At 41.5% G+C, this 21,796-nt stretch overlaps 1 protein-coding gene across 1 annotated transcript in view; it reads left to right on the top strand.

Moving 5' to 3' along the window:
* The first annotated feature begins 3,758 nt into the window (after positions 1-3,758).
* The window catches only part of CCAR1 (cell division cycle and apoptosis regulator 1), a 42,838-nt gene continuing 24,800 nt past the window's right edge, over positions 3,759-21,796 (top strand). Inside the window, exons 1-8 of the mRNA XM_065407408.1 lie at positions 3,759-3,850; positions 5,615-5,732; positions 17,023-17,195; positions 17,752-17,796; positions 18,843-18,875; positions 19,933-20,126; positions 20,908-21,022; positions 21,105-21,297. Coding sequence (XP_065263480.1) covers positions 5,660-5,732; positions 17,023-17,195; positions 17,752-17,796; positions 18,843-18,875; positions 19,933-20,126; positions 20,908-21,022; positions 21,105-21,297 — 826 coding nt within the window. The 5' untranslated portion in view covers positions 3,759-3,850; positions 5,615-5,659. The remainder of the gene's footprint in view (positions 3,851-5,614; positions 5,733-17,022; positions 17,196-17,751; positions 17,797-18,842; positions 18,876-19,932; positions 20,127-20,907; positions 21,023-21,104; positions 21,298-21,796) is intronic.

The raw sequence follows: 21,796 nt of genomic DNA, 5'->3' as shown, positions 1-21,796 counted from the left end.
ATGGAACATATATTGAGGAGATATATATACACACATACAGAGCGCATGAACAGGTGGGAGTTGTCTTACCAACTCTGAGAGGCCAATTAAGTAAGAGAAAAAACCTGTTATTAACTCCCCTGCTGTGTCTAGTTCAAACACCTTTCAGTCACAGCCTGTAAAGCATAATATCACTGAGTATCCATGATTCCACACACAGCATTCTCCCATACATTTCACAATGATATTATTGATGAGTGAGTTATTAGTTTTCAGATGATACCTCACAAGGCACATTGTGTACAAATATCATTGCAGTAGTATTTAGGTTTGAACACAGGGTGCCTAGGGTTACAGATGATAAAATTGGGATGGAGTGGGGTGGTAGAAGCACTGAGGCTATGTCTACACTACACAGCTTTTAGCGACACTGCCATGCAAGCCATGACAAAACATGGTTTTAAACTCTTAGCTCTTCCATATCAGCATTTAAATGTCCTGAAAAATAAACCTGTTGGAAGTTTCTAAGGTGCACCATAGGGCAGGGGAGGGCAAACTATGGCCCATGGGCCAAATCCGGACCATCAGGACTTTCAGTCCAGCCCGTGGGATTGCCAGCCCCGTGGCGCAGCGGAGTAAGGCAGGCTCCCTGCCTGCCCTGGCCCCGCATCGCTCCTGGAAGTGGCCGGCACCATTCCCTACTGCCCCTGGGTGTGGGAAAGGGTTCCGTGCGCTGCCCTTGCCTGCAGGCACCGCACCCCGCAGCTCCCATTGGCCGGGAACAGGGAACCGTGGCCAATGGAAGTTTCGGGGGTGGTACTCACAGGCAAGGGCAGCGCGCAGTGTTTTACAACAGGCTACATAAAAAGCACTAGAAAAGTCAATACAAACTAAGATTTCATACAGACAATGATTAGTTTATATTGCTCTGTATATTTACACTGAAATGTAAGTTCAATATTAATATTCCAATTGATTTGTTTTATAATTATATGGTAAAAATGAGAAAGTACGTTTTTCAGTAATAATGTGTTATGATACTTTTGTATTTTTATGTCTGATTTTGTAAGCAAGTAGTTTTTAAGTGAAGTGAAGCAAAGCGTGGGGGTATTCAAGACAAATCAGACTCCTGAGAGGGGTACAGTAGTCTGGAAAGATTGAGAGCCACTGATTTAGAGGTTTAAGGGGAATTGCAATCTTGATTTCCTGTTGTCTCAGGTAGAGTATGACTATAACCATTGCTAATATGCTCAGAGCTCACTTTTGTATTTCTTCTGGATCCTCTTCCTGTTCCACCAACCCACAATATATATATATTTTTTTAAATTAATGGAGATATCCCATCTCCTAGAACTGGAAGGGACCTTGAAAGGTCATCGGGTCCAGCCCCCTGCCTTTCACTAGCAGGACCAAGTACTGATTTTGCCCCAGATCCCTAAGTGGCCCCCTCAAGGATTGAACTCATAACCCTGGGTTTAGTAGGCCAATGCTCAAACCACTGAGCTATCCCTCCCCCACTGTTCTCTAACTTCAGCCACTTTTCTCTTATGTGTATTTTTACAATTATTTTTTATGTTATTAATTATTGTACATTCTTTGCCAGGTCACCATAAGTCCCCACACTTACCCCTCTGTCTTGCCTCTCTGGTTACCAGCCCCTCACTGTGCTGATCTGATACTGCTCCTCACACTGACAAAAAAGAGGCATTCCTTCCACAGATGCTAGTTTAGCACACTGAAAACTACAAGCCCAGAAAATGCAGTAAGGGAATTCTGTGAGTGTAAACAGCTATAATCACATACCCCATGGCACAGCTAGTTTTCAGCTGAAATGTTTGGACCTGTTATTATGATGCTTCATAAGCACATTGAGATGCTCCATAACTGCGGAGCATGGTAGGGAGTGTTGCTTGTAAACATGGCTTGATCTCTTGAACTGTACCAACTATATTGGGGCCATGCTCTGCAGTCTTTATTTGGACTGAGTAGTTACTCACACAAGATAGATGACTTCAACGAGACTACTTAAGGATTAGATTGAGTAAGCATAGTAGGATGAATAAAGAATTTAAATTTATAGAACTATGCTTAACAATGTAAAGATCGTTCTAAATCATCAAATGTATTCAGTAGCTAAAATGCAATATAAATAAAGTTCTAAGTATACCTTTGCCTCTCTTTGAACCTTAATGAGATAATTTATTTATTTCAACTCTGTATTTTTCTAGAGTACTTTGTGGACTGTTGCTTGATTCTAGTTACTCTGCCAGAACATAAAGCAGTTTGTGCCACTTGTGAATGTGGAATGTGTCATGACTCTTTGGGATGAAGCCAAAATATGCCCTCAGGGAAAAATTCTGGTTGACACTGTGCCTTTTAAATGGATTTTGCTCCATTTCCAATTAAAAAAAAAAATTAGTAAACTCTTTTTAAGAGTAAAATTTTGCTTTTGTAAGATCCATGCCTTTTTGGCCTCTTAATGAGACCAGCAGTATCTTACATTGTTATGGTGCTTTTCATCCCAAAGCAAATGCTTGTCTTCCGTCAAAAGCCCAATTCAAGTAGCTTTTTGCAAGAAATCTCCATGTAAGTCAAACCTTAGCACAGGGGTAGGCAACCTATGGCACGGGTGCCGAAGGCGGCATGCGAGCTGATTTTCAGTGGCACTCACACTGCCCGGGTCCTGGGGGGCTCTGCATTTTAATTTAATTTTAAATGAAGCTTCTTAAAAATTTTAAAAGTCTTATTTACTTTACATACAACAATAGTTTAGTTATATATAATAGACTTATAGAAAGAGATCTTCTAAAAACGTTAAAATGTATTACTGGCACGCGAAACCTTAAATTAGAGTGAATAAATAAAGACTTGGCACACCACTTCTGAAAGGTTGCCGACCCCTGCCTTAGCACATACCCCCTCCCGTAGGCTAAGACGTCTGTATAATTTGTATGGAACATATTGTCCAGCAGTTGCATATACGCATAGCCCCGCTCATGTTTCTGTTCTTCCTCTATCCCAAATGATCCTGTGTGCTGGTGCAGCAACAACTGCTGTGAAGTGTGTGTGCACTTTGTGTGGAGTGGAGTCCCATTGCACAACTGCAGCTTGATCTGCCCGTCTGCACGGTAGCCCTGCAGCATTTAGTACCTTGAATGCTCATGGAGCACATTTCTCTCAAATATTCTTCATCTCAGTACCAAAGTTCCACACAGATGTGGTGCCTCATCACTTTTGCATTGAAATAATGTACATCATTAGTAAAGAATAGTTACACTGAGGTTCTGTAATGAGTCATGTAAATAACAAGGAAAGAGTCATGTAGCCTTTGGAGTTTCCTTTAGCTGGGAGCTTTGTACAGGAGTCTTGGGGGGGAGCAGGTGCATAGGGAAGAGGCATCATAAAGGTGTCATAAATTCAGCACAGCCAGGGAGAATCCTGCGGGGTCCACGTGAGAGAGAAATGGGCCGGATTCGCTTCGCTTGGCACCACTAGCCAGCCTCTGCCCGAAAACAAGATGGCGGTAGTGTCGGCCTTTGAGCCATATGCCCCGAAGCAAGATGGCGGCGAAGTGCCTCATCCACAGCAAGTGCCGACGCCCTCTTACCGCGACCTCCACGGCAGGAGCCCGCCCGGAGGTCGCCTCTTGGCGCGTGCGCAGTAGCGACGTCTTCCTTGCTGTGGCGCCGGAGACACTTGCAGAGCACGTGCGGGGGGGACGCACGTTTTAATTTAACGTCAGCAATAGGCGCCGTGGCCCTTTTCCGCTCCGTCCTGGGAGGCATGCGCAGTGGGGAGCCGCGGCAGCGTATGTGTGTGGGCTAGATGGGTTTGAAATGGCTCCAGTGAGGCCCAGCCTGGCCTGGCTCAGGTACGAGGAGTGCTCGCGGGGTTCGGAGGAGAGGCTCCGAAGGGAACGATGGGCTGGTGGGGGCCACCGGCCCGCCCCGCCTCGCCCCTGGAGCAGGCCCGTCTAGGCAAGACGGGATCCCTTGGGGGTAGGCCCCGCTCCCGCGTTCAGGCCCCGCATTGTTGGTGGGGAGGAGCTGCACGAAGCCACTTGCTTCGCCTGGGAAGTTACTGAGCAGATTCCACCACTCAGAGGCCTTTGGCCTCGCTCGGTGCAGCGGGAGGCTTCCTCACGGCCACCTGCCCTCAGTTTCCCGCACCGAGACTCCCTCACTCGGACCTGCCCCCGCCGCCTCACAAGGGCGCGCAGAGCAGCCCCTGCCGTGTTCGCTGCTCGTGTCTGTTCAGGTTGCAGGCCCAGGCTTCGGTATTTAGGGGGTTCGAGCATTGCGGTTACTGTGAGTTGCGGGCAGTGCTCCCTTCCTCCTTAGTTATTACCGGGACTGCGGGGTGGCTCTCGGGGCAGCGACTGTCTTGTCTGTATTTGTACAGGGCCCTCCGCGGTAGGGTTCTGCTGTATGCCTGGGGTCCCATGGTGCTACTGTAATACAAATCGCAATGAATAGTAATGTTTGGTAGACAAATTTACGTCCCAACCCTGTACATATGTCTGTGAGTCATTCCTGAGAGATCAGTGGGACTGTCTGTACATAATTAAATACATAGTTAAATAGAAGTATTAAAGCTTTAGTCATTTTGCAAATGACTGTTCAAGTTAACAAATAGTCTGAATTGAAAAAGTCCAGGTAGTACAGGTGGGGAGCTACAGATAACTCCTGTAGTGACTAGCTGATGGGGGGGGCGGCTTTTAAGCTTTCTCTCTAGGCCACAAGAACTGTTTGTATGTTGACTGGATTTACCACTTTTTCCTTACTTTGGGTGTCTACGCTGCAAAAAAAAAAAAAAAAAGTGTGTTCTTACCTCTGGTTAAAATAGCAGTGAAGGCAACTCAAGTTAGCAGTATGAGTTCAACCTGGCTTTAACTTGCACTCCTAACGCTAGTTAAAAGCAGAGTTGCTGTGTCTTCACTGCTATCTTAACCTTCCTATTTAAAGGTGTAAATATCTGAGTGTAACTTTCCAATTGTACTGCAAAGCAAAAGTGAGTCATGCCCAAAATTTATATATTGCATGTTCCTACTAACCATGTTTGGGGAGTGAGTGACTTTGAGCACAAAAAAGAATTTTTGATTATTTAAAATGTTTTATTCTTCTGTGAAATCCCCCCAGACCTCATTAGAAACCTTAGTTTAATTCAGTTTTCAGCTTTTCCTGTACATTTAAATAGTTTTAGTTTTGTTGTCAAGATGGGGGGAGGGATAGCTCAGTGGTTTGAGTATTAGCCTGTTAAACCCCAGGTTGTGAGTTCAATCCTTGAGGGGGCCATTTAGGGGTCTGCGACAAAAATCTGTCTGAGGATTGGTCCTGCCCTGAGCAGGGGGTTGGACTAGATGACCTCCTGGGGTCCCTTCCAACCCTGATATTCTATGATTCTGTGAAGGGCTCTTCAGTGTCTCAATAAGACTAAGATCTCATTCCATCATTTGTTAGATTGCACATTGATTTGACAGAGCTCAAAAGCCTTGCATGTTGAACACCAGACTCGTGTATAAAAAGAAATCTTTGACCTAGGAATGGAATAGTTAAAAGTTTGTGGAACATGTTTTAAAATACTGTTAATATTAGCGGAAATATTTATAACAGTAGCTGCTTATTCATTTTAATAGATCACAGTTATAGGAGATAAAACACTGAGGATTTTGCCTTCCATCATGGCTCAGTTTGGAGGACAGAAGAATCCCCCATGGGCTACTCAGTTTACAGCCACTGCAGTATCTCAACCAGGTCAGTTTGTACATCATTTAATGTTTGAACCCTGACATCTAGTTGAATTGCAGATTCTACCGTTGTGCAGAGTTAAGAATGATATAGTGCTAACAGAATATTTACCAAACAAGTCAATTTACATTTAAAGGTTGACTGTCTTAGATTTGAATGAAATAATAATGGTAATCAATTAGGTATCTTAGTGAACAACTTATCAAATCACTTATATCCAAAGTTGTGTAAAATGCATTTTGACAATGGTAATTTGTCACTCAAGATGAAATGTAAAAGGATTAGTAAAGGCTGATGGAATAACTGCTTGGAAATCCTAAGAGTTTTACCTTAAGGAAACTTCAACCAGTATCACATATCTACACAATGGGTGTTTGCTTTTTGCTTATTACTAAATGTACTTGTATATTGTAGTAAGTACTTCTTCTTTGAGAATCGCTTGTATAGATTCCTATTTGTGGGATGTGCTTGCACTCTCTGTGCAAACTGGAACCCTCTATCAAAGTTCCCTGCACCACAAGTCCTGTCTTGATGTTCAAAAGAGTATTTTTCAATTCTCATGGCCAGTTATCTTAATGTGATGTAAAATCCCCAATCAAATTGCAGGCTAACCTGTTTGAAGCTAAGTCAACTGGCTGTATTTTAGGTGGTATCTCTTCTAGATGTAAAGGAGTATAAAGGTTCCCAAGCAGCAACGTGAATCTCAAGATTGCTATATAGTAGTCAAAGAAATCAAGTGTTTTGGTACTTCTGTTACTGTGGGCTTGCTAGGACCCAAGAGAGGAGAAAGGCACTCCAGAACTAAACATTGTGGGTTATTTCAGTATTAAGATTGCAAAGTGAAGCACTTGGAAGTTAAAAAAATGCCGGAATTAAGGTTACTTGTGCAACCTTAATTTGGTCCCCTTGTGCATATGTATTATGATACAGGCTTTAATTACACAATCACATACTATTTCATTCCACAGAGCCCCTGCCTCATTTAATGTGCAGGATGGATGATGCTCAGTTAATGAGCAAATAAGCAATATTTTGTTTTCCCATTATTCAGTGTGTGGCTTTAGTTTAGGCCTTTTTTACAGCACACTATTCAAACTCTGCTCTAAAGACAGAATTATTAATTTTCCCATGGGCTTTTCTGTGAAACTCATCAGTATAATGTCAGAGTGTTTCATAAACACAAATTAATTTGTCTCCCAAATGCTCTGTGAAATGAGAGAGTATTTTCATCCCCATTTTACAGATGGGAAACTGAGGCACCGAGTAAGATCAAAAGTATGCACTAATTTTATGTTTTCAATTTGAGATGCTTAGGACTTGATTTTATAAGGTACTTAGCATTATAGGTGACTGTATATTCAAGCACAGCTCCCATTGACTTCAGCTGCAGCTGAGAGTGCTCAGCACTTTTACAAAAATGAGGTTCCAGGGTCTCAAGCTGGGCATCCAGAAACGATAAGAAACAGTTAGTGACCATCTCTGAAAAGTTTGGTTTAAGAGACTTGCTTAGCATCACACAGGAACTTGGTGGCAGAGGCAGGGATAGAATTAAATTCTCCAAGGCAGCATTTAACTGTCTTAATCATGATACCTTTCTCTTTCGGCCATCACCTGTGTCATTTGTTACTCATTTTCCAACTTCTGTAACAAATGAGGCAGGAATTCTGCAGGCAAGTCTCCTTCACTAAACAGTCCTAATTCATCCTCTGAGCAGGTCCATCCTGTGCACTGGATGAGGCAGGGGTTCTGTGGAAAAATATAGTATGTGATCATGTAAGTGAAGACTCATTCCCAATGCATATTCACTAGGGGGCCAAATTAAGGTTACACAAACAATCTTAATTGGGGGCATTTCCTAACTTTTGGGTGCTTGACTTTGCAACTTTAATAATGTTCTTAGTATCTTTTTTGTATGTAATTTCCTGGCTTATTAAAAAAGCAAACTGAAAACACAAATTCTATCACATGGCAGTATATTGACACCCACGTGGATCATCACATTTGGAACCTTTAATTCCATCACGCAGACCAATGCCATTTGAGCTAATGGAGTAACTGATAGAAGATAACATATTATTTCTATATGGAGCAACAGTAGAGGGGGATGGTATAACTGTGAAACCCATTGGCAAAGTATTTGCTGACAGCAGGAGGAATGTTGAGAATCCGGAATCTTTGGTTCCATCCCAGGCTTTATAGGGGAATGTATTCTGGGGAGCACAGACTTTTCTGCTTGTTCCCCACTCTTGAAGTTTAACCCCCTTTGCCCTGTCCCCTCAAACTTGTCCTGGTACTTTCTCTTCCCCATACCACGTTCCTTGTTCCAATCCCATTCTCCTTGCCTACCACATCCCAATCACCACTCTCTAGGCTTCTCATCCCCATCCTAGTTTCATTGCATTGCCAGTTGCAGTTCCACCTCCCATCTCTTTGTCCAAGCTCTCTCCCCCTCCAGTCAGACTCTCCCAGCTCTGCTCCCTGTCTCCTTGTCTTTGTCTCATGCCAAACCAGTGGCAGTCCCTATCTATTCCTTTCCCTTTTGCTGTCTCTTGTCCCCCTTGCATTTGAATCAGATGGATTCTGACTGCCAGCAGCGGGAGCCATTGGGAGTACAGGAGAGAGACTTCCTGCCTTGTTACAGTGCTTGGCCGTGCCCTGGTTCAGAGCCTCCATTGCAGGGAAGTGGCCTGGCACATGTTCAGTTGCTCTATGGGGTTGGTGCATGCACAGAGCTGTAGGAGCTGTGAGGTGAGGGACCATGCTCAGTCACTCTGGAGTTGGTGCATGAGCAAACTGGTCAACACTAGGAGAGGTGAGAGACTTGAACATGCTCAGTGAGAATGGACTCTCCAGGGTTTAGCTGTTAAATTCTAGTAAGCCTTTACTGAACATTTTTTCAAAGGCTTATAACCTGGCCAAATTTGGGTGGATTTTCATGGGGAGGGCAAAAGGCGCATTCTAAACTCAAAAGCCTCCACCTCTCAAATTTCAAGCGCCTGCTCCAAAGCATGGAAGTGCTAGTATTTTGAAGAGAAGGTCCCAAGGACTTTTAAATGTGGTCAAAATAAGGTGTTTTCCCCCATCTTCATTCTCTGAAAGAGGAGACACCTGTCACAGAAATTTTCAACTGAAACTATTAAAGTTTGGCAAAGTTATAAGCAACTTTTCTCCAGCAGCCTTCTCTGTCAAGATTGCAGCTTGCAAGACAGTAAAGATCCTTGGTTTCATGGCTTCCTGCATCTATTGTTTGCAAGACTTGGAATAAAGCCTTTCTGCGCTGGTTAAGGGTAGATATTATGGTGATGAGCACTACAGAAAATCTTGAGAATGAGTCTCATAGATGCAAGCATATTTGCAGATCCTGGTAATTGTGCTGGACATTTCCCGTAAATGCCTGCAAGGATTTCCTTCTTTTTCATCCGCAGTGATTGTGACACGCTTTAGGTTTTGGCTGCAATCCTTAGTAGGGACCATCTTCAGAATCAAGATTTGTGGATAACCAGTGAATCCAGATTTTTTTATAAACTTCTTTGAACCTGGAACAATCTGATTTTGACTTGAAAGCTTTTCTTTTTCTAATTAATCTTAACACTATGGCTTTGTGCTATATCATTGGTTTTCAAACTTTTTGTATTGGTGACCCCTTTCACACAGCAAGCCTCTGACACCCCCCCCCACCCTTATAAATTAAAAATGAGGGGTAATTTAAAGGGGGAAACCCCTATGTATCCATCTTGTGAACCCCTGTGCTATATTAATTGACAATGGGAAAATGAATCTTGGGGTGCTTGGACAATCCAACTTTGCCAGTGATGCACTCTACCTCATCTTGAACCTTGGGCTTTTATACCAACTGGGAATAGTTTTTTGCAAGCACTTTGGAGGACAGGATTAGAATGCAAAATGACGGTGACTAATTAGAGAATTGGTCTGTAATCAACAAGATGAAATTCAATGAAGACAAATGCAAAATACCTCACTTAGTAAGGAAAAATCAAATGCACAACTACAAAATGATGAATAACTGCTGAAAAGGATCTGGGGTTCATAGTGGATCACACACTGAATGACCCTTTTCTGCAACTACATCACATTGTTGACTAATATTCTGGGGTATATTAATAGGAGTGTTGTATGTAAGACACAGGAGATAATTGTCCCACTCCACTGGGCACTGGTGAGGCCTCATTTGGAGTATTGTATCCATTTCTGGGCTCCACACTTTAGGAAAGATGGAGACAAAGTGGAGAGCATCCAGAGAAGAACAACAAAAGTAAAAGGTTTAAAAAACCTGACCTATGAGGAAAGATTAAAAAAATTGGACATCTTTAGTCTTGAGAAAAGAAGATAGGGGAGGGGGGGAAGACACCTGATAAGTCTTCACATATGCTAAGAACTGTTATAAAGAGGACACCAATCAGTTCTCTGTGCCCGCTGGAGGTAGGGACAAGAAGTAATGGGCTTAATCTGTGGCAAGAGAGATTTGTTAGCTGTAAGGAAAAACTTGATAACTATACCGGTAGTTATGTTCTGGAATAGGCTTCCAAGAGAGGTTCTATTAGAGGTTTTTGAAAAGAAGGTTGGGCAAACATTTGTCAGGACTGGTCTAGGTTTACTAGTTCCTGCCTCAGTGCAGCGGAATGGACTTGAATGACTTCTCAAAGTCCCTTGCAGCCCTACATTGTTATGATTTTATGATCTTCTGGGGAGGAGCACTAGCACGGTGGACAGCCTCGTTCCAAATTATATGCTGCTCAGCATAATTGATCTCTCAAGTCTTCAGTGTTAGCCTCCATATTTCAAAAGTGGTGAACATTTCCATTAGATCGCTTTCCCTCTAAAGAGAATTCATATTCCTTTCTGTTTTGATCAAGAGGACATAGAGGTTTAGATTCTTTGAAAGATGCTTTTGCACGTATTCTAGAGTCAGGAGCACCTGTATGACTCCCCTGCAGTTCCTTTCATTCTAAATTCAATCCAGAAATCTTAAAAGAACAGGACTTGAGTAACTTTCGTAATTTGCCAATTCCATTGCTGATTTGGTTAAGATTGTCTTCCTCGCTTGGGGAAGAATATGTGCAGGAGGGGACAAATGGCAAGTCTTCTCTGCTTAAGTTTCAATCAGTGTCACTCTCTGGAGGGTTTTGGGAGTAGTTCATCCATCAACTTGTGCTCAAGACCCATGTCCTTTGTGGCTGTTGACCGCCTATGAAGGAGAACTGAGTACATTGTTGGTAGTGATTGTCAGCACATCTGAGGGTGCTCTTGATGATGGACTGTCACTCTTCCTCTCGAGTAGCACTCTCCCTCTCTAGTGGTGCTCTTGTGTGGTTCTGTGGGGTCCCATCTTGTCATCTCCTTTTGCTTAACGTGCATGTGATGTTGGGAGGAGACATGAGTTGCAATGTCTGCAATATGGTGATGAGACACAGATTTATGACTCCATCCCCACTGAGAATGTGGTTGATTGCATTACTCAGTATCTGGGTGAAATTGGAACATGTAATGAGCATCTAGGACCCCCTACTAATAGAAATTGCTAAGACTTTATTTGAAGAGGGCAGTCTTATCACTTTCATTAAAGCATTCAGTAGTCTAAATACTTGAGAAGCTATTGTTTTGCAGTACAGATTACTTTACTGGGAAAAATCATAAGATGACTGAGTCAGATACCAGCAATATGTGGATATTTCCCTTATAGCTAATACAAACACCATCATTCACTTATCTTAAGGCCTGCATGGCCAAGATCAATACCTGGATAAAGAGTAGTTGGATGAAGTTAAACCTTGGCATGACTCAGATCACTTTGGAACGGACAGGCAAAATCTTGGAAGAATATGCTGCCACACTAACACGAATCTCTGGAGGACATCTGCCCCCAGATCGTCAAATTCAAGTGCAGTGTTCTACACCTTGTTGATGCCTTATACAATCCATAATCTCATATAGTGACAACTATAAAAAAGCTACTTTTGCTGTGCCCTATCCTATCTGATGCAGTCCAGGCCTTAACCTTCCATGTATTTGTGACTTTGAGGTTTGATTTATTGTAATGCAAGGTAACTTGGTAAGAAAGCACCAACATTGGGGGGGAGACTTCTGGTGCAGAAATCAGTGACCCATCTCCTTACTAAGAGGTTGATGAGAGTACATTATCGCTGTACTTTGTTCACTTCTCTAGCTACCTTTTGAATATAAAATAAAAATTATGGTGGTGATCCAATAAACCTTATGTGAAGACTTGTGCCCTGAAGTGGGAGACTTTTCATTGTGGACTCTGCTGGGGTAGTACTTAGTTAATGTCCACAATTCAATTTATTTTATTTTTTTTCTTCAATCAGCATACTCAGACAGTCAGAAAGGTTAACCTAGAAGCCCTGTCTCTGATTCAGTATCTTTCATGTTTTCACATGATATTGAAAAGATTTTTTTTAAGGGTCTCCTTATTGTCATTAACTTTATAAAAACATCCTAAACTTTCTGATACTTGAAAGGACAGTATTAACTGTAATAAATAAAAACTGTTGGAAGTTGGTCTCTCTCCCATATTTTGTGGTTCTGTACACACATTTTCTTTAAACTTTTTTCTCTCTCCTGGTGTCCTGTGAAAGAGAACCACATAAACAAGAATAACTTAGACTTCTCAGGGGAAGCTGTAAAAAGCAACAAAGAGTCCTGTGTCACCTTATAGACTAACAGACGTATTGGAACAGAAGCTTTCATGGGTGAATACCCACGTTGTTGCGTCTGACGAAGTGGGTATTCACCCATGAAAGCTTCTACTACAATATGTCTGTTAGTCTGTAAGGTGCCACAGGACTCTTTGTTGCTTTTTACAAATCCAGACTAACACGGTTACCCCTCTGATACTCAGGGGAAACTGAAACTGACTGTACAAAAAAAGTACTGTCAAATACACAGTCAAATGAAATAGAGATTCTTCTTTAGCTTTAGTTACCTTAGAAGTTTCTTGCAACAATACTAAGGCGTCTACCTTCCTGATCTTTAGATGTGATGGTCACAGTCCTTATGGGATCACTGTTTAAGCCATTTGAAGTTTCTCTTGATATATCTAGAAGGAATGATTTGTTATTGACCGGGAGAATGGGTGAAATCCAAGGTCTTTATATGGTGGTCCATATAAATAAGAACATCTTGTGTCACCATCCTGAATTTCTGACTTAAAAAAATCTGGTCTTTTTTTGTTTTGTTTTTAAACCTAAATCAAACCTTGTTTTCCCCCTCAAATCCTCAAGAATTACCTGTGGTGGTAGATGGTTATGCAGCCTACATTTTAAATATATTCTTAGTTACCTTTAGGTAGACCTCACACACTATTTGTAGCATATGGAGAGAATTCCACAGAATACAGTCTTTATTTACTCGCATGTTGTCTAACTCAAGAACACTTTACATACAGACCTACTATAAGGGTACAGATGTCTCAGTATCTAAGCTCAAATTCCAGTAAATCTAAGGCAGTAGTCTTTATGCATGAGAAATTTCTTTGTCTTTGAGATTTATAAATCTCAACAGAAACCCTTGAAAGAGAGTAGTAGTATTTTCACTTCAGAGGGGTAGGGTGTGGGGGGGTGTTTAGACACAAATTAAATTACTTGGCCAAGTCACAGAGGAAGTTTTTGACAGAGTTAGAAATTGAATCTGGGTCTCTTGAATACCAATCCAGTGCCTTAGCCACAAGACCATCGTTATTCCATGGGTTTTTATGGTTACGTAATGTCCAATAAGTGGGACTCTCTATGTGAGATTTTTGAAGGAGGAAGAGAAGCTACTTAACAGTAAATGTAGTTAGTTGACATGATTTCTTATCTAGATGTGCACTTTTCCTCTTCTTTTCGAGTCTTAGGCTCTTTGTGAAAAGGAACTGGGCTGTGCTGGGGCTCCTTAAGTAATCCTAGGATCACATTTTTGGTCCCACGAAGAGGGCATGCGTGCATAGCCCTAACACACTGCTGTTTTTAGAGGCTTCTACCTTGACACTCAAGGTCACATAGGAGAAATAGATCTATATTTGCAGGATGCCTTTCTCAGTCAACTTCTGCTGTTTCATCTTGTAGCAAAGACTGTCTGGTTTATTAATAAGGAAATGATTGTAATGTTACAAATTTAGAATTATTACTTCACTACTTGCTTAATGAAGTGAAGATGAGGTCTTTTGTTTAAATATACAATTCTGTTAATTTAAGTAAAAATTCTAAGATTATTACATCTATGAAAAGTTAAATGGATTCTGGCCTGGTCTGCTCATCTCTACAATCTTTAGATAATATTTTGTAGTTCTGAGGATTCCTTTTTATTTTTGCTGTATATTTTTTCCCTCATATACATCTTCACTGTCATAACAAGCCTAGAAGACAAGCTCAAAGGAGGATATGGTTCCCTTCAGATCCCATTAATTCCACTCTGAAAACTTAGCCTCCTCTTTCTGTATTTGATTAGTGAGCTGTAATTTGGCATCCGTAATGTAGATTTGAAAAGTAGTTTTGGAACCCATGAAGTATTTTTCCGAGTAGAAACAGTGCTCTCTACAGAGGTAGTTCTTTCAGTTTCATTTCTTCTGTTCTGCTTTTACCAGCATGTGTGGTGTTGTGGCAAAATGCTTAACAAAATTTAACTAAAATCAACAAAGATGCAATTCTTTAAAAAAAATTACAATGGTACAATTTCAGGTTTTGCCCTTCAAATTTACATAATAGAAATTACTAAAATATCCTGTGAGTTTCACAAACTTTCTAGTTAGATTTTCTTAGTATTGGTTTACACTAGAAAGTATTGGCATTTATAGCATTAGTTCATGCTCATGGAACTTTGTGTCAACACGTGAAAGTGCTTGCAAACATTCTAAGTACCATTATAAGCGCACTAGCTACAGCAGAGGTGGGCAAACTACGGCCTGCGGGCCACATCTGGCCTGTGGGACCCTCCTGCCTGGCCCCTGAGCTCCTGTCCTGGGAGGCTAGCCCCTAGCCTCTCCCCTGCGGTTCCCCCGCAGCCTCAGCTCGCTCTGCTGCTGGCACAATGCTCTGGGCAGAGGGCTGCGAGCTCCTGGGGCGGGGCAGCGCAGCTGCAGAGCCTGGCCTGACCCGGTGCTCTGTGCTGCAGGGTGGTGTGGCTGGCTCCAGCTGGGCGGCGCGGCTGCCTGTCCTGGCGCTCTGGGCAGCACGGCTTTAGCATCGCCAGCCACCGGTGCTCCAGGCAGCGTGGTAAGGGGGCAGGAAACGGGGGATTGGATAGAGGGCAGGGGAGTTTGGGGTGGTGGGCAGGGGGCGGGGGTGTGGATAGGGGTCGGGGCGGTAAGAGGGCAGGGAACGGGGGGGGCAGTCAAGAATGAGGGGGGGGTTGGATGGGGCGGCGGGGGGCAGTCAGGGGTAGGGGTTCCAGGGGCGGTCAGGGGACAGGGAGGGTTGGATGGGGCAGGAGTCCCAGGGGGGCCGTCAGGGGGCGAGAAGCAGGAGGGGTCGGATGGGGGTGGGGGCAGGCCACACCTGGCTGTTTGGGGAGGCACAGCCTCCCCTAACCGGCCCTCCATACAATTTTGGAAACCTGATGCGGCCCTCAGGCCAAAAAGTTTGCCCACCCCTGAGCTACAGCAAGGTTTACAACTGCTTCAGCCCTGACCAGTTCAGTTTGATCATTTCAGTACTAGTGTAGAATGAAAGTTTAGGTAATGTAGCTGTCAGTATCAATTCATTTGGCTATCCTAGGAGAATTCCACCATGCTCTTGTGCTCTCTCCAGTAACAATTCTGACGACTGATTCTGTCATCAGTAATGCTGAGAGTAGCCCAGGAAAGTGATTGGTTGATGTATCGATACTCTTCTGGGAGTTATCAAAGCAATCCAGGAGTTGCATGAGGCATACAGACCACAATGCTAAGGCCTTAGAGGAAACAGAAAAAGGGGGACTCTAGTGAAAATAGACAAAGAATAGCTACCTCTCACCTCTTTATCCCTAAGTAAATCTTAGCTCTCTACCCATTACCTGGTGGTGCTCCAGGTTACTCCTCCCGTCTCTCTCACTAAAGGACAGATATATTTGTTGGGGGTCTTACTGCATTAAGATCGGGGGAAGGGAAGGTGGTTAGGAAATCTCATTGAGCTGTATGGAGGGGCCCATTAGGATGTCTTCCCTCTGGTTCTGGACTTCTCCTGTCTCTGGTTCATGTAGCAAAACTCAGAACAGAATGAAATATTAATCCAGCTATAAAAAATAGCAAAAATCCACGGAAAGAAGGACATTAAGCTATTAATATGACAAAATTAAAATTACGTAAATTATTTAAAAAACTAGCAAATCAAACTCCTTACCTCCTCCTAACTTTAGAAGACACGTTAGCAGGATAGCCAATATGATGCTAGTATGTCATCCTGTTACGGAGTATTTTAAACTGCTCCTTTTTCTTGGGATTGTACTTATGAAGAGTGGGTGGCAAGCAAATGGGAATAATCCAAAGGGCTCATTTGGTATGGAGGGGGTTGAAATGCCCTAATTTATAAGTAAATATTTTAAAAGATTCATTGTGCTGGTAATGACCTCTCTGTTTGTGCTCTCATTACTAAAACATGACGTCTTTCATCATCATCTCTTTGTCACAGGCACTTTTGTCCTAAATCAGAGCTAAGTCATGACAGTATGTGTGCATGCTATATGTGGTACCATGTTCTTGATTCCACCAAGAAAAATGTATCTGAAACAGCACTGTTTGTCAGTCTGGCAGAATTGTGGTGGCTGTCAGTGCTCTGTAACTACCATCAAAAAATAACATTTTTCACTTTGGGGTACCAGGGCAGAGCTTGCAAGGCTGAAGCTGTCCACCTTTTTGCCAATCATGAGCAGCAAAATTCTACAACTAACGTCTTACTAGCCACAGTAGTGCATCAAGGACTGCCATGTAGCAGAATTGCAGCTGCTAGTGCAGCCAACCTCCTTACTGTAGAAGAGCTTGTTAGAGAGGCATGAGTTCCAGCAACTTCTTTTGTTGCTAGAATAGAAACCTGGTGACTGTAGTATTATGGGTGTGGGTTCTATTTATTATGGATTCTAATTTAATATGAGGCAAAGTGTGATTTTAAAGGCTTGCTTTTAAAATATTTATTGTTATCTAAGGTAGAGAAGGAAGGAAATGGCATCTGGGAGTCAAGATTCAGGAGTGCCCCAGCCCCTTGAGAGAGTTCGGAGTAGGCCAGGGGAAGAAAGCACTAGCGTTGAGAGTAAGGATCCTTTTCTTGCCATGATGAGAGTCTTAATGCATAACTGTTTGTTCTGTTTTCAGCTGCTCTTGGTGTTCAGCAGCCATCATTGCTTGGAGCCTCTCCTACAATATATACCCAGCAAACAGCATTGGCGGCAGCAGGCCTCACTACACAAACTCCAACCAACTATCAGCTAACTCAGACAGCTGCTTTGCAGCAACAAGCTGCAGCTGCAGCTGCTGCATTACAGCAGGTAAAGAATATTGTGTTTTAGGAGTGGTTCTGCTGACTACACAAACTTCGTAATATAGAAAACATTGGCTCTTCAAGCCTAAACTAGCCTAACTTGAGGACCAGGTAGAATAAAATGTGTGTGCCTTCCCTGTACAAACAAGATCGATTTTTAGTGAACCGAGTTTTATTGTCCGTAAGCTCCACACTGAAAGTTCCAAATACTTCACTAAGCCACAATGCATAGTTTAGCAATATTTGACATAATTTCATGTTTTGTGACCTAGATATTTAATTATTTTGAGTGGCAGGATTAATGGATGATGATTGATATTGTGGAACTCTAAGGTGATCCAGGATGAATTTTTAATTCTGAAGGTCTTTGTTATAAGAGTAATTGGTGGACTGTATTGGTCAAGTTTTGTATTGGAAATTACCGAGTTTGACAGTGTGTCCTCTAAAACAGATTTAAGGCAATTTATAAATGTTAGATTTTGTATTTGTTTGTTTCCTAAGGGATTTAGCAGCTGGCTTGTAATTTCTGTTCATCAGCTGTCTTGCTTTTGTATGTTTTTCAGCAATATTCACAACCTCAGCAGACGCTCTATAGTGTACAACAACAGGTTTGTCTAATTCTTATTGTGTACATCACAAATAACTTATACTGTAGTGTGCATGTCTTTGCAGGATTAGTCTCCGGAAACTTCTCCTTACTGAATATTTTCTTTAAACAAACAATGTAAATAGTTTGTTTTTATTTATGAAAGAGAATTTGAGTCTAACTTCACATCCATAGAAAGAAATCTCTAGAATAGGAGTCTACCTTTTCTGCTGCATGGGGAATTTGAAATACTGTACCATGTATGTACAGTATAACCTCAGAGTTATGAACACCAGAGTTACAAACTGACCAGTCAACCACACACTTCATTTGAAACTGGAAGTATGCAATCAGGCAGCAGCAGAGACAGGCGAAAAAAGCGAATACAGTACAGTGTTAAACATAACTACTAAAAAATTAAAGGGAAAGCAGAATTTTTTTCTACATAAAGTTTCAAAGCTGTATTAAGTTAATGTTCAGTTGTAAACTTTTGAAAGAACAACCATAACGTTTTGTTCAGAGTTATGAAGAACGACTTCCATTCCTGAGGTGTTCAGAACTCCGAGGTTCTACTGTATATTGTCCATGATAAATGCCATGCTCTAAATATACCATGTAGTTCAACTGCTGGAATGCTTTTGTCTAAAGAGGTTCCCTGTTGCATACATTGTTGTCATACCTGAAATTACAGTATTGTCAGAGAGAATACATGGATTGATAAATTACAGTCCTAACCCTTCCCAGCTGCTCAAACTGTCTCTTTTGAGACACTCCATCACATGTCGTAAATATTAGTGATTTATGATGGTGAAACAATCAAGAAAACTGAAGTGTCTATTACTGAGTAAGTCTGGAAATTGTGGTCCTAATGAAATGTATAAATGGACACACTTTCATAGACATGCAGAATATGACTATAGAAATGACCGAATTCCAATGCATTAACTGTTTCCACTCAGATAACTAAGTCAATGAAGCAAAAACTATTTTTCCTTAGTTATAAAGAGACGGTAAAACTGTACAGTTTCCTTAAGTGTATAAAATTAATTTATAATTTTTTTATTTAAGTTGCAGCAACCTCAGCAGACCCTTTTAACCCAGGTTAGTTTGGCTATATTGTTTGGTCTTCATCTCCAGACATAGGTAATAGGGCAATGTAAATCTGTGATCTTGGCAATTGTTTTTATTTTAAGGGTATTTTACAGATAACGGTGGATTGCCTGTATACTGTCTTGTTACAATGTGTGGTATCTGAGCTGTACTAATATGATAGAAGTTTTACTGGTACAGCTTTATTGTATTGTATCCAGCTGTAAAAATTTGCATAGTTTTAGTTTTAATAATGAAGGTAAAGGAAAGATTTTTATCTTTCAACCATAGAAGGAATAACTTTTTTTGCATATTGTCTCATACAATAATTTAACTTGGACTTCAAGATTTTAATTATTTTACAGTATACGACAGTTTGGGGAAACTTTATTTAAGAGAAAATAATTTAATGCTCTGTATTTTTAGAAACAGTATTTCATATACTGTTTTAAAGGGATCTTACTGATCTTGACAGGCCCAAAATGCCACAATTCTTTAAAGTATTTGTAGTTGATTTTTCAATGTTAGACCTTCAAAACAATGTGTGTTAAAAATCCACCATCAGCCAAAACAGAATACTGACTTTGTCACATTCACTTGTGTGCACATCATTCTGCTGACTGTATTTATGAATAGACAAGGAATTAAATTGACTAGTTAGAATAGAATCTTGTTGGTTCCACACTCTGCTAATTTGCAGAATTGAACCCGTAGGCTGAGTGGAGGAACTGTAAGAATGCAGTCCCAGGTAACCCAATAGCTTGAGTTAATGGTGGGTGGCCCTGCTGAAGAGCTACGGATTTTTGAAAACGATGCAGTCTACCTTTTTTTTTAGGTTGATTGGAGTTCTTTAGTGTCAGGGAATCCTCTAAATTTATTTTAAAGTTAATTATTTCCTTTAGGAGTAATGTGTGGCTTTGTAAGTGCTTTTCGCTTTGAAAAGTAGCCCCTTGTTTATAAAGTATTTGTTTTTAGAAAGATTCTTTTCCTTACTCAAGTAGCTATTCTTTATAATTGTGTCAGTGGGATCTGAATGCTTATAGAGTTTGATGTTTTATTTTGGTTACAGCCAACTGTTGCACTGCCTACTAGCCTGAGTCTATCTACTCCTCAGCCAGCAGCACAGATAACTGTTTCCTATCCAACACCGCGGTCAAGTCAGCAGCAAACCCAACCACAGAAGCAGCGTGTCTTCACAGGGGTAGTTACAAAACTACATGACACATTTGGCTTTGTGGATGAAGATGTCTTTTTTCAGCTCAGGCAAGTGCACTTGGCTGCAGCTGTGTTCTGTGATGTCATCACTAAGCAATGTTTCAGAATTTAGCTTACAAATTCTCTGCTACTGGGGACCATTTCTGCAGCTAGTTGACATCTAGCAGCAGTGCAAGTCAGATGCCTGGGTAGGATAGTGGCTGTTAATGCTAGGTTCATAATATGGACTTTTCTTACTCAAAACCCCATGGTGGGAAGCTCTTAGGAACCTAAATGGACTGAGAACCATGGAGCTGCAGAACTTGGGAGTAGTGGAGCCAACATAGCATGCAGTTCCTCTGTCTTAACACATGCATTTGAGGCTTTGCTGGTGTGGGACCAGGAAGGGAATTTAATGGCTCTAAGTATACGCCTCATCTGAAGCAGGCATTATTTCCACTGGATTTTCAGACAGAAGTTAATGGAATTTGAAGGCGCCCCCCCCCCCCACTTCTTTTCCTCTTGCCCCTGAGTGGAGTATTTAAAGGGAACTCTGGAGATCTACCCCTGGGTCCTCTCTCCTTTCAACCCTAGGATTTAACTGTAGTAAGGTACAATGTGACCCTAGATACATTTTGTAAGATGCTGAAAGTATAAAAACAGCTCCCATCTCTTCCTGGTCAGTTTCTGAAGTGTTGTACATGAAGTTGCTGAACCCAGAAGCATGGCTCTGTCTTACTAGTAACTCTTACATTTTCCCCTCATAACTAACTCTTCAAGTATAAAGCTAATTTTTGTAGCTAAACAACATTTTCTTATAATACAACTTTTTTATTTTAAAATTTTGCAGTGCTGTTAAAGGGAAGACGCCTCAAGTAGGAGATAGAGTATTGGTAGAAGCTACTTATAACCCCAATATGCCTTTCAAGTGGAATGCACAGAGGATTCAAACACTTCCAAATCAGGTATATGTGGTTACCCAATCTAGCTCTTGTTGAATTCTTGTGATTAAGTTAATTGACAATGCATTCCCTCTTTTTCCATTAGAACCAGACTCAAACCCAACCTTTGCTCAAGACCCCTCCAACTGTACTTCAGCCTATTGCACAGCAAACTGCGTTCAGCGTTCAGGCACAGCCACAGCCACAATCTCTGTTGCAGGCACAAATATCAGCAGCTTCTATTACTCCTTTGCTTCAGACACAGCCTCAGCCTTTATTACAGCAGCCACAACAGAAAGGTATTCCTCCAAAACATGAAATTTGTTTTTCTCCCTCTTGTGTTGATGTAGGTAATGTTTAAACCTGTTCCATCACAGGAATGAAGTAACAAAACCAACGAAAATTAAAATGAACGTAGTTGATTGTAGAAGAGCAAGACTGTATCATTTTCCAGGTTGAAACATGGAGTTATGTGAAGAAAGCCATACATTATGTGGAACTCAGCTGTAGTACCTCAATAAAACCTGCTAAGGGAAGTTCCTCCGGACTGCTGCAATTCCTATGATTTAGAGATTGGTTTTATAATCTAAAAACAAATCCTCCATAAAATGTAAAAATAGTATTTCTTCTCACCGACAATATCATGCAATTCAAAGTACAAATTGGAATGTAATTCTAAAAGATCCACTGAAATGTCCTGGAAAACTTAGTTTTTCAAGTTAGGAGAATTCTCATGTTTTACAACTTTTTTAACGTATTTGCTACATTCTGCTTATTCTGCATCTGGGCAAATCATCC

The sequence above is a fragment of the Emys orbicularis genome, chromosome 7 (genome assembly GCF_028017835.1).
Source record: "Emys orbicularis isolate rEmyOrb1 chromosome 7, rEmyOrb1.hap1, whole genome shotgun sequence".
Classification (NCBI taxonomy): domain Eukaryota; kingdom Metazoa; phylum Chordata; order Testudines; family Emydidae; genus Emys; species Emys orbicularis.
The sequence above is the reverse complement of the archived record's forward strand: the minus strand, read 5'-3'. Positions and strand labels throughout refer to the sequence as shown.